The sequence below is a fragment of the Hermetia illucens genome, chromosome 4 (assembly GCF_905115235.1).
Source record: "Hermetia illucens chromosome 4, iHerIll2.2.curated.20191125, whole genome shotgun sequence".
NCBI classification, from domain to species: Eukaryota; Metazoa; Arthropoda; class Insecta; order Diptera; family Stratiomyidae; genus Hermetia; species Hermetia illucens.
Window position 1 is genome coordinate 45,378,533 of NC_051852.1, and position 12,839 is coordinate 45,391,371.

General features: G+C 40.2%; 1 protein-coding gene across 1 annotated transcript; it reads right to left on the minus strand.

Moving 5' to 3' along the window:
• Nucleotides 1-3,767: 3,767 nt before the first annotated feature.
• Nucleotides 3,768-12,593, minus strand: LOC119656298 (NAD-dependent protein deacetylase Sirt6). Its single transcript, XM_038062737.1, has 6 exons — nt 12,289-12,593; nt 8,625-8,752; nt 4,606-4,848; nt 4,376-4,549; nt 4,198-4,321; nt 3,768-4,139 (listed from the first exon to the last, which is right to left on the minus strand). The coding sequence occupies exons 1-6, from the start codon at nt 12,352-12,354 to the stop codon at nt 3,822-3,824; spliced, it is 1,053 nt and encodes a 350-aa protein (XP_037918665.1). The 5' UTR covers nt 12,355-12,593; the 3' UTR covers nt 3,768-3,821.
• Nucleotides 12,594-12,839: the final 246 nt, after the last annotated feature.

Here is a 12,839-nt window from a genome sequence, read left to right on the forward strand (position 1 = left end):
TGCATCCCCACTTACGGATAAGGGAACCCTCAGCGGAGGCGTTATAAGCATGCAAATGTACGCATCAGGCACATTCGATGCAAATCGGAAATTAAAATTGGCAATAAAAATAAAACAAATATATAGAGAAGGAAAAAGGAAGCATTTTCACGGTGAAGAGCTTCAGAAACCTAATGCAGGCGGTTTTTGCGAGTGGGAAAGCGAGAGGAGAAACACATCGTGTCAAGTAGTCAAGTAAGCTCAAAATAAAGTAGCCTAGACCTCTTTGGAATCCAGCACGCTTGCAAGAAAAAAGCCTCATCACCGAAGAAAGCAGAGCTGATGGGAATTTCGAGAAAAGTTGGTAATTCCTCCATTGCGGTAAAAAGGGAGAGTGTCGAAAGCTTGTATACCCGAGCAATAGACAAAGATGGGCAATAAAAAGCAACTAAAGGACAAAAAGAAGGTCCGCCAGGAAATAATAATTTCCAAGAAATATGTCCTTCGCCGAGCTACTATCAGACGATCTGATATTATTCGAGCAAGCGGACGTTACAGACTGAAAACAGGAGATAACTATACCTAGACAAGGTTACATCGCGTGTTAGGCTAAAGAAACAATTTAATCTTACCAACAGCATTCCATAAAGAGGATCAAGATGGCATATGTGGGGTACACAGACTGCTATTATTGGCTTGTCAATGAATCAGTAGTTAAATTGATTACCGCGGCAAATCAAATGCTCTTTTAAACCATTCGAGGGTCTAATGTATACGTAGTGGTAATATGTGAATCATACTGAAATCAGGGTAGCACTACTTGTATGAAAAATAGGTCGGGCTACCCTGCGATATAGGCAAGTGAAAGACAAGCCATGCAAGAAACAATGACATTCCTGGGCTATCCATATCTACAGCTGCTACTTTCCATCTAGAGCAACGATAGCACATTAGTAGAGACAAACCGGTGCTGCACACTGCAGACCATGCCCAAAATAATTGTCCGCAATTTACAACCTTTTGCTGAACTGATCACGTAGGATGCGTACTTATTTACCAAGGTAAAGGGTTATACTAAAACCTTCGACATAAATACCTCAGTACCACGTTGTCGAGAGAGATGGCCTGTCGACTGAGTGAACAATACATCCATGGTGACCACCATTTTTCTCGACATTGGAAGTAGAAAAACTGGAATAATAAGGTAGTCTGCTGGGGCTGTAGAGGAGGAGACTTCCTGGCGGTTCTAGAATGAAGCTACCGCCTGCAGCGGAAGTCGATGGGAGGTTATGTCAGTCTGTAAACATGTGACGCTACACTTCCACAATGGTGTTTGCACCACCGTACACAATACAGGAAATCACGATGCTGAGATCAACTGGCCTGCGAACTGGAGGCTTTACCAAAGGTCAAGGGAAAGCTGGAGGATGACTCTCAGCTCGTCGTTGTAGACAAACATGAACCCGTGAGGCACTCCCTAGAAAGTCGTAATGAACAACATACCTTGGCAAAAAACAGTCCCAGTGACGCAATCGCGGCTCTTGTTCACTCTCTTTTTTGGTAAAAAGAAAAATGGAGCTCGACGAACGGTTCGATAGGACGTCTTTCCGAACACAAAATTTATGGACATATTGGGGATACTGGACAGAATTCCGAACAAAACTCCTATGTGGTTTATAAGCACTTGAAATCGTGCTCAGTGGAAGAAGTATTTCCTGCTTAGTGTGAAAGGCAAAAGATAATTCTGCAACCGAGGCCCCAAACACTACCTTTATATCGCCCTATCTGCATTTTAGATGCTAAGGAGAAGATGATATTTGACAGACTACTTCCGTTCATTGAGCTAGCGAGGGGTCTGTCGCAACGGCATTATAGGATTCAGCGAACTTGTCCTACGGTCGGTGCGATGCCAATAGTCATGGAGGCATTGGTAAGAACTACCCGCTGGTGACATTAGTTGTCAGGAATGCCTTTAATTTAGCCAACTATGATTGGAAACTGAGTGCCCCTTACTTCTCTCGGCTAATCAAGTGATACTTCTCGGAAAGCTAATCTAGTACCAAATGGACGGCAGGCTGCTTAAACTTCGGGTGTCAGAGGAGCCAACGTTGCGTTTAAATTGAATTTGCCCATTGACAAGATGCCTCTTTCGTACGCTCAGCTTTGAAATCTAGTCGAAAGGTCGGGCATAGCTACAATTAATGAAACCATATTTCCTGAAGTAAAAGTTATTTATGTCAACATCAAACCGGCATCACCAATGGTGATGTGGGAAGCGTGCGGTAAAGAACAGTCTGCCTTAGGAAACTAATGGGCACAAAATGCAGAGGAATTTCACTGCTAGATCTAAAACTACGACTTGTCAAGGTGGGCGCCAACGTGCACGAAATAGCCAACACTTCTGCCATGAAAGGGACTGTATTTTGCTTATTGAAACCCGATTCGCGGCAGATAAGTAATGGGAATACTTCGAATAAAAATCATCGAAATGCTTCTGCAAACATTGCAGAGAAACCCCCTTATCAGAAACATGCAAGTTCGAAAGACAATCAAACGAACAAAGGTAGGGAAGAAACAGGACCTAACAGTGTTGTATTTAAACTCTAGGTAGCGAAGAGCTGGAATCCAAACCCCTGGTTCAGTGAATTCTGAATTGTGTTGTCCATCCCGTGTGGTTGTTCTTAAAGAACCATAATCCTTTTCACACTATGTTGCTCGATCCAGAGAAGACCTTGGTATGCACTTCGAGAACTGTCAGAGGAACTTCATTCGCTTGCACCAAACTGTTACACCGCGCAACAGAAGAATTCAAAGCATGATATGTGCATCAAAATCGCTCCATATCCTTTTCGATCGTTGCCAAAGGAGCGTCATTTCAACATTTCTCTTCGTTCTTGTCATGAACGGTATCACGAAGGATATCTAACGCCAAACTAAAAAACTGATGATCTACCATTAAATCTGAAAAACACGAGTTTTTGCCGATCAACTCCAACAACGACCTACCCTGAACTATGCAATTTGAGTACGTCGGACCGCTATTTCGCTCTGCAATTGTGACTTATGCCATGAAGCCATGATTGACAAAATTTACTACAGCGTCGTTCAAACCATCGTCCTCCGAAGTTCCAAGCGCTGGGTATTACCAAAAACAACGAATGCCACCTTGCCGTTGCAAATGCTGCTTTGGATGAATGACATAATTCGCTACAATCATGTACGAAATGAGAGTATTTGCGACCTATATGGCAACATACCCATTATCGAGAATTTACGAGAAATCGCTTAGATTGTACTGGCATGTTATTCGTGCTAAGAAAAATCTCATGCTAGGATTGAACTAGGACCACGATCTAGACCTTGCTACCTATCGAAAAAAATTCTATGAAACGAGAGATGATCCTCGTAAAATGTGCACAGCCCAGGAGAGGAAGAGTAAAATCAGAAAATCGAAGAATGTAAAAACCGATCGTGGGAAAAATTGCGAGAGAGACGTCTTCGATAGTATGGTCACGTGATTCGCGTGAACGAAAGTTCACTTGCATTGGTCTGAATATCGAAGTCGATGGTAAGCGACCATCAAACCGCTTAAACAACGGAGATTTGATACGCTGGATGAGAATTTGAAAGCCCCGCGACTGCATCCAGATCAGGCCTTTGACAGGACAAATGGCGCAACTAATCACGATGCGCTGACTCCGCTTGTGGACAGGACAAAGACTAAAGAAAAAGAAAAAACAACTACATGACAACTTTTACAATTAATATTAAAATATATTCTAAAATTAAAAATTTAATTGAAGATGTCTGAAAACATATTCGACAGATGATGGCAGCTCATTTTATTTACTCTCCTCCTCTTTCGTACACTCATTTTTCTCACTTTTTGCTTTAAAATCCTTTTTCATTAATTTACTATTGCAAATAGGGTAATATCCATTCTTTCCTCTTTTCTTAGGTCTTTCCTTCATCCTGGCAGAATATATCTTATCCATTTCTTTTACATCTTCGGGAGGTATTGTCCACTCAAAGTTGGTCTGTTCTTGTTTTGTTGGATCGACTTCCACATTATATTCGGGTAATTCAATCCCCAGTCGTTTCAGAACTTTCGTCATCAAGTCATCTACGTACATTGAAATTTTCAAGTCCGCCTTTTTATCCTGCCAATTACCGTAAATATCAATTATTTATTCAACATAATCAAATCAAATCACCTACATGTTTCGTTGGTTGAAGGTTGCATATCACCAATTTTCCACCCAACTTTTTATTTTTCAGAGGTAGATTCCCACTCGGAACAATTTGCAATGTAGTTCCCAGAGTTATGTTCAAATCTGCTAATCTGAAATTCATAATAATTGTACACACATTCAACAAAATCGAATAAAATTCTTACGTTGAATGGATGAATGCCAAATCTAGGTCCCTGTCAGGTAAATCATGTTCCCAGTCCAGAATGTTATCTATTAGCATCCCGCCACGGCATGGACGTGCATTTTTTCCACCTCTGCAAGCCCCTCCAGTAAGTTTTTGACCAACCGTAGGTGCTGGCTTGTTACAAACATATTGCCTGTGATTCCAAACGGGTATGAATATTTATTGAACTGAACTCATTAAAAAAAGTACCTGCGACATTTGTTGCATTGCTCTATGAACATATTTCCATGCAGCTCTGATATATATTTCCGCGACAAACCCGACTTTAAATGCAACCCGTCAATGTTCTGACTGATTATGTGATGGACGTAACCTTTTTCCACAAGCGCTTTTAAGGCCATATGCGTCTTTGTCGGTACGGCGTCGTTGAATGATATGTTTATGTTTGGTTTCTCACCTTTTTCTTCTAGCGTCCAAACGCCGTTGGGTCCCCTGCACATTTGAAATGCAAATATACATGTAGAACTCCAAGATAATATGATATTTTATGGTATAATTTTCATGTACATTTTCTATTAAATTCGCTAAACGGTTGGAGATAAAAGCCGACAGTAATACAATTTTCACCGGGCTAAATTTTTGATCGGCAGGCGAAACCGAACCATCGCCTCCCCATGAGGCCTGCCGAATGGAGCTAATGGCAATATTAGCGAGTATGAGACACTATATTACCGCCTATTAGTGAAGGAACGGCAACCCTTCTTGGCATTACCCTATTAAGACACCTCGGAAAGGATTGTATGAATGGACACAACCACGCAAATTGAAACTAGACTACTCTCTTGGATCCTGGAATGTGCGATCCTTATACTAACCTAGAACACTAAACACTCTCCTCGAACAGATCACACAGTACAAACTGAATATTGGCTACCTATATTCAGTTTGTACTGTGTAATCTGTGTGTGAGTACCTCCCGTTTAGGCATAATCCCACAGTCCTCTTCGAACACGGATTGATCTGGAAACCCCAATCAGAGCGGCACCGGTCATACGGAGTTTATATGAACAACGCTCAGCATTTATACTAGTGGATACAAGGCCTATTTACCACTTCTACCGCAACTAAGAGGTACGACCCCCGAATTGTACAGCGCAACTCGACGCTTGAGCCATAAGGAGCTCTGCCCAGGTTATGGGCGCAATCACATCCACCATAAGATTCCCACAAGGAGACCAACCACAAGTAACCGCCCCGAGAACACATCGTCCAGGAATTCTCCTAGAGCATATATGAAGATGTAAGTAACGGATTGTAACTTTCCAAGTGGTAAGGAGGCATAGATTTCGAGTTGACCTGCGACTTTGAAGAATCAAGTCACGACCGAAGAACGGATTTCGAAGGCTTCACCAGATTCATGTTCCTCCCCCCACATAAAAATCTGTGGAAGACATGCTTTCAACTTTAGGAAAAGCGCAGAAAGAAAAGATTGTGATGTGGACGCAACTGGTGTAATACCAGTATGAGGAAGCGGAACCATGCAGTTCGCACATCGTGAACCTAGGAAGACCCCCAACCGAAAACAGAGGAAGGTACTTCGAAAGAAGGTGAAATTTGTTATGAATGAGGACATGGACGTTGCTACACTACTAAGTGTGGCAATAACCAGAGAAACTCAACCTTCGGCGGACGGTAGAGACAAGCTGGTAATCCCGGTGAAATCCAGACTTGACGCAGTAGACACTTTAGTTAGTGACTGCATATTACACTATATTTACATAGGTCCACAAACATAAAGATTAGTCAAATTAATCTGTAGCATCCCAACGCCTCTTCCTATCTACTAGGAGAACACGTGGCAGGAAGAGAATTAGCGGTTTTTGCAAATCTTTCAACACGAAAGTATTGCAATTTAAATCAGGACACAGCGAGAGCGATTGTGACCAGTGGAAAGAGAACTGCTATATTATCCTTTGAACACTTCAAAGCACCTGGCATGGATAGCATCCAACAATGACGCGGAAGGGTACAGAGCACATAGAACAACTTCTGAAAAATATTTTTCGAGGATCTTTTGATCCGTGTCTATGTGCCTATCTCTTGGCAGAAAGTTAAGGTAGTCTTCATATCGAAGGGAGGGAGGGGACTATTCAAATCCAAAGAACTTCTGACAAATCAGCTTAACACCAATTTCCGTGAAATTTCTGTAGAAACTGATTGAACGTCACATTCGCGGGAAGGCGCTAAGGTCGCACCTACTAAATGAAAATCAACACGCTTACCAACGTGGAAAATCCTTTGAGTCTGCTCTTCACTCTTTGGTTTCAAAGATGGAGAACGCAATTCTGAAAGACCAGTACGCGATGAGATGTTTTGTGGATATTGAAGAGGCGTTTGACTGTGGGTCCTTCCAGACCATGGTGTGTGTCTGGGTATTATTGCTTCCATGAGCACGACTTCCGAATTACTCAATTTGCAACCCTTGGATTTTTTGATTTGATTTAGAACACTGCAATGAGAGCAGCTGATAGTCTAATCCGATTAGATCTGTGCAAGAGTCTACCTCTCGAAATAAAATGAGAAGTTGGCTTTTCCCTTGTGACAATATGCAACGGTCTTTCAGACTGAAGTCTATGCGATCCTAAGGGCGCCAACCCGAGTGATGGACAAGCGAGCGGTTGAAGGGCAGGCGCATCACAATCTGTAGCGATAGTCAAATTGCATTGAGGGTGTTGAGCACCGAAACCGATTTCTAGATTCAATGCGATGGAGTCACTCTGGGTATCTTTTCATTGTGGTGTGGAGGGAAAAGAAATCCTGGATGCCTTAGCAAAAGAGGATTCAATTTTCCTCTATACTCGACCGGAACCAACAATTGGAGTATCAGTAGCATTGGCTAATACTGCTATCAAAGACCCTAATGTTGTTAAACTTTTTCTGTCACAACTAAACAAACATACTGCAAAGTTTATCCTGTCGAAAAGTAGGAAAACTTGGACAATTTGACTGGCTGTAATTCACTACTTAGGCATATGCTCCGGATAGGGATCTTCAAGATGATACGTAATGAAGCGAAACCCACTGAACATTTTCTGTCAATGCCTATGGACGCATTAGACATCGGTTTTTTTTTGTGTTGATGTGCTTCAGTTGAAGCGGGTACAGCGACATCCATTAACGAAAATCCTGTGGTATCTAAACGCATTCAGAAAATTCGGTTAGACGAAGTAATCGATTACAATGGAGCACTAGCTCAGACTTTGCCTAATTAAAGACGCGTGAAGTAACGATATTCCTCACCATTACTGCAGAAAATTAGTCGATTACACGACAAATAAAATCAAAGCAGTATTGCAGGCTAGGGGTGGGTCCAGCAAATAATAATGCTAATATTTATATTTATAAGCAATCTGAAATATGTTTTTTGCGTTAACTTCATTATTGAATTAACTGTTTTATATTTATGTAGTATTTAATTTATAAGAAATAATGCCTTAATGTGTACAACGTTTTCGGGAAGACTTAGAAAAAGCAAAAAATGACAACATTAACTGCTCTGCAACATTTATCTGACCACGAGTGTTCGCAGACATCATGAAACGGTATTTGGGTTGCTAAATAGAAGGAAAGAGAATGAGTCGTTGCGTTTGTCAGTCATACACACCAAATCTCAGATAATTCATCAAATGGTAGCAAGTAATTTGGAGTATTCAAATAGAGGTTATAGTTAAAAATGCAACTATCTTAACGTTCGAATCACTCGATTCTTTTGGGTGAAATATTGAATTCATTAAGAAAGCATAAAACCATCTAAATTTTGAAGGTTTTTTTTTTTAGAAATAGAAATTGTGTCTCCTGTCCACTCCTTTGTGGAGTAAAGAGTATCTACACGGTCTCACTTTTAAACGAGATTGTGCTTCAGTTACATTATCATCACACTCATTGCTGTGCAGATGACGACAGGACAGCAAAAAGACGAACGCGAACATCCACGACGAACCAACATTTGAACATCGTCCAAAATGAGGGATATTCGTATCCAAAAACAATCCAATAAGTTAATTTACCTAACCCTAATTGGAATTCAGATATAAAGTATTACAGTAATATTGAATGCAGTACAGTCAATTCAAGAATACCATTTCGAAAAGGATTAAGTATTAATTAAGTTCAGAAATAAAATTAAAGGAATCCAATAATGTTGCATTCAAAAACCAATTTAACATGAGAAATATAATGTCTCAATTGAAATCATCTTTTGCGCTTACCGGAAGTCTGGTATGCCTGCACAGGTACTTATACCCGCTCCAGTATGAACAACAACATGTTTTGATTCCTGAATCCATTTCGCTAACAGTTCACAATTACGTTCTATCGTTTCTTCGTCATCCAATTTCTGCAACAATCGAGAAAAATATTTATTAAAATATCTGAGTAAGTAAAAGAATAAGCTAATCTTTGATGGACGTCATATTTTAATAAAACATAAAAAAATGTGCCTATTATCCCCCTTACGCTATAAAAATAGCATCAAACCCGCGGGAAAATGGTGCATGGCAGAAGAATATTACGCATTCCACGGAGAAGGTTGGATGAAAATCTAATTACAATTTAATAGTTGTCAATGCTAATTTCAACCAAAGTACTTGGCCCGGAGTTTGATTATTTTTTAAATCTGATCATTACAAACAACTATCACGGTTGGAATACGGAGGGGCTGTAAGGTTTAGACTTTTAGCTACCAGAAAAAAGACCCGGTATGCGAAAAAGTACTCCTTTATGGGTCAATAGGAAAGGTCTTTCCATATGACATGCCCGCAAAGAGACGGGTAAGTTCACCTCGCAACTCGCACTCTATTAAATTATGCGTACCGCACAGCAGACAGGCATATTTTAATATGATTTTCGGATAAAATAGCACTTAGTCAGATCAGCAAATCCAAATTCATAGATTTATATATGTTTATAGTTTATAGTCAATAGTTCATATGTACAATTTCAATAATAGTAATAAAAACAATTTAAGAGTCCAGCTTAAATTGCCCTTAAATTTATCCTACCTTAACCTACTACATAATTATCAACTAATTGTTAAACGAAGATTCATCCTACAAGGATGCCATTAGAGGATTGCCGATCCTCTCATAATTTTTTTTTGTAATTTCTTTTAATGTCATCTCAGCTAAGGCGACCTTGGTTAAAGAGGGCAGTGTCTTTGTGTGGAAGAATTTTGGATGATTTAATATCAATTTCAACACTTTATTTTGTGCAATCTGTAATTTGTGGATATGCGACTTAGCGCAGATGGCAAGAATCGGAGCACCATACAAAATTGCTACTTTCAACCTCCGAATTCCTCTGAGAGAGTGGCATCGGAAACAAAAAATTATAAAGCACCGACGTGCGCCTCCCCCCTGGGGGGTGTCCGGGTGGAATTTTTTTCTGAAACTACGCACGCTATATCCACCAAATTTTCAGAATTTATTGTAAGGGGTTAAAAATACAGTAAATTCTCAAAGGATTCGACTTACTTTCAATTTATATAAGAAAACCAGGTTTTGATTTTTATATAAAAAATTCAGGTAATTACATTATTTTGATCATCATCATTTCTTCGATGAAATAAGTCGGAATACCGGAAGCTCACACTTCGGATATAAAAATTTTGTGTTCATCTTATGTAAAAAACTTCAACGGATATTTTTCTATCCATATATAGCTAAAATCCAACATATTCCTTCATATTTTCAAACTACAAGAGGTACGTACATATTACAGCGGTAGATATTATGCTCACCCTAAACAAACAAATTGCCTATTTCCGAATGCTGTACGTATATATTCACGCATATGAATTGATCGTACCCATATTTCCGATTTACTTCGTGCACAAAGGCATACGTATGTACATATATAGTACGTACCTTAAATACCGCTAGTTTAATGTACAAATATATCTACCTGGATTAACTACCTGCTAATGAAGCACGCATATACTATATACCTACATACACACATGTCTGGTTGAAGTAAGTGATATTCATGTACAAATAACTAAAAAACTAAAACAAAATAATTCTTTGCGATCCCATTTATAAGAACTCATTTCGCTGTGGTATTGAGGAATTGACATGTGATGATTACGTCATACAGGTTGTAGAGTGCACGAAATTCACAAAAAATGGCAAAGTTTCACCCTATAGGGTGGTTAATAATAGTTACATTTTCTTCAAACTTGGCCAAATTGTGTATTAGGTTATCCCTTACACCGTTAATGTAAGAGGGGTTGCCGGGTAAATTTCTAAAATGTGGAAATTTGTTATTAACTTTATTTGTGCAGATATCGGAACCGAATGTATTTTGAAGCCTAAATTTCGAAGAGATGCACCATTGTTTTTTTTCAGATTTTTCGGTTGGATAGGTTCTGAGAATGAGACCTGTTACACTTTTTGTGGGTCATATTTTGAACCCTCACTCCCCTATGTTTCATCCAATGTCAAATATGAAACCAGTTTCGAGTACTAATCGAGCACTTTCATTTGATACCCCACATGGCCACATTTTATGAAAAAAAATTTTACACCCTCTATTCATGTATGTGGAGCCCCTCTTAAACTTAACACAAAATAGCGCCACTTGCTGTATGCAAAGGGAACAACAGATCACACACTACCAATTTTCGTGACAATCGGTCAAGCCTTTTCCAAATAAATCGGGTGTGACAGACAGACAAACAATGAATCGATTCTAATAAGGTTTTGTTTTGTGTGAATGGCATGTCTGTGGCGATCAAAGGGTAGTATAGGTCCCAGGGCGAAATGTGGATTGGTACCCACGATGGAGCATAAAACCTGGAAAACGCCTGCTGAAGCAACAACAACAGCTCTACTACCAAACCCTATCTCCACCTCCACGTGGTGATCGCTGGGAGTTCTGCCTTTATGAAAAACTGCAGACGGAGAAGGATGAAGGCGAGTCGCCTAAAAACGGGACAAAATGTACCAACTGATCCTCCAGGTTGGGGGTTGGGTAAGGCTGACAACCCTACACGGAAAATAACTTGTTACGAAGCCACGAAAGGAGCCTCGGAAAGAATATATCTTACAACGACGAACCCGGCAACGACAACGGATTAACGATTTGCGCATTTCCTTATGGAAGGTGCGCTCCCTGTACAGACCGAATGCTGCTGAGCAGCTAGCCGATACCCTGTCCCAATATAAGGCTGATGTAACAGCGTTGCAAGAGGTGCGATGGGCAGGGACCGGTTTCCTGGAGAAGAGTCCATCCAGTAAACCATGTGCTCGGAGTAGGTTTCTTAGTCAGCCAAAAAATCAAACCTGCTGTTATCGACTTTGAAAATATAAGCGAAAGGCTATGCACCCTGCGTTTGCGAAGCAAGTTTAGAAATATAAACCTGATAAACGTTCACGCCTCTACAGAGGAGACTGCAGAGACGGACAAGGATACCTACTACGAGGCAATTGAGCGGACCCTCGAAGCCTGTCCCAAGTATAATATCAAAATCATACTAGGAGATTTCAACAGTCAAATAGGGAAGGTGCCCGTATTCAGGCGATACGTCGGCTCCCATAGCTTACATAGGGATACCAATGGTAACGGATTGCGCATTATCCAGTCAGCAGTATCGCACGAAATGGTTGTTGGAAGCCCCTGGCATATTTCACAGTGTACCTCAGTCGTTTTGAAATAATTATAGTTTTGCTTGCTTAGTTTTCCCCTGAATCATTGAAATGTGAGTTATGTCTTATAGTTCTGCCGGGAAATGTACACACATAAGGTTGCGCATGGATGCCGATCGGCCAGTATGGCCGCCTATTTTTAAGCGCCAATTACAATACTGTACGTTTCATAGCCTACTCATACTCCAAAGAATTAATTTCTTAAGCTACGACTTAGCTGCAACCTTACCTCTGGCAAACCAAGCACTCCTTTATGCTCATAGGGCGACAAGCCATCGGCATAGTTGCATGACATGTTATCTCTCCTCTTCGGCTGTTATATTCAGAAAACGCGATAGGACAATTGATGTAGTCACTCCGAATAAAGTTTATTTCAAATCGGAAACATCAAAAATTCTTCCACTACGAATTATATGTTGGAAACAACACTTTAGGGTCTACTCGGATCTAAGCTATCAAGTGCCAGAAATTCATAAACATTACTACCACTAATGAACTTTCGGGTAAACACCTAAAAACAATTGGAAAGAGCTGTCACAATTGTAAACAATCTCCAGGCTTCCACTTGTCAAAGATATGCTAGACCTATTAGTGCGACACCAAGCGGTGAGTTCTAGACATATGAGAAGTAAACTATAAACAATAAGACTAAATTGTTTATAAAATTTTCGGGGAATGAGGAATGAAAAGACGAAGTAAGTTAATGCCCCGACTAAATGAGCATAAATTATAACAATCTTGAAAACATTACTATCTAGATTACTTATTTATTGCAAAAAG

What these genes read in the sequence shown, in the direction of transcription:
- LOC119656298 (XM_038062737.1), bottom strand. Translation starts at nt 12,354, where the DNA reads ATGTCATGCAACTATGCCGATGGCTTGTCGCCCTATGAGCATAAAGGA. An exon ending in GCAGGCATACCAGACTTCCG is followed by an intron (nt 4,849 to 8,624) that starts GTAAGCGCAAAA and finishes TCAAATGTGCAG; the next exon opens with GGGACCCAACGGCGTTTGGA. An exon ending in ACCTTCAACCAACGAAACAT is followed by an intron (nt 4,140 to 4,197) that starts GTAGGTGATTTG and finishes GGTAATTGGCAG; the next exon opens with GATAAAAAGGCGGACTTGAA.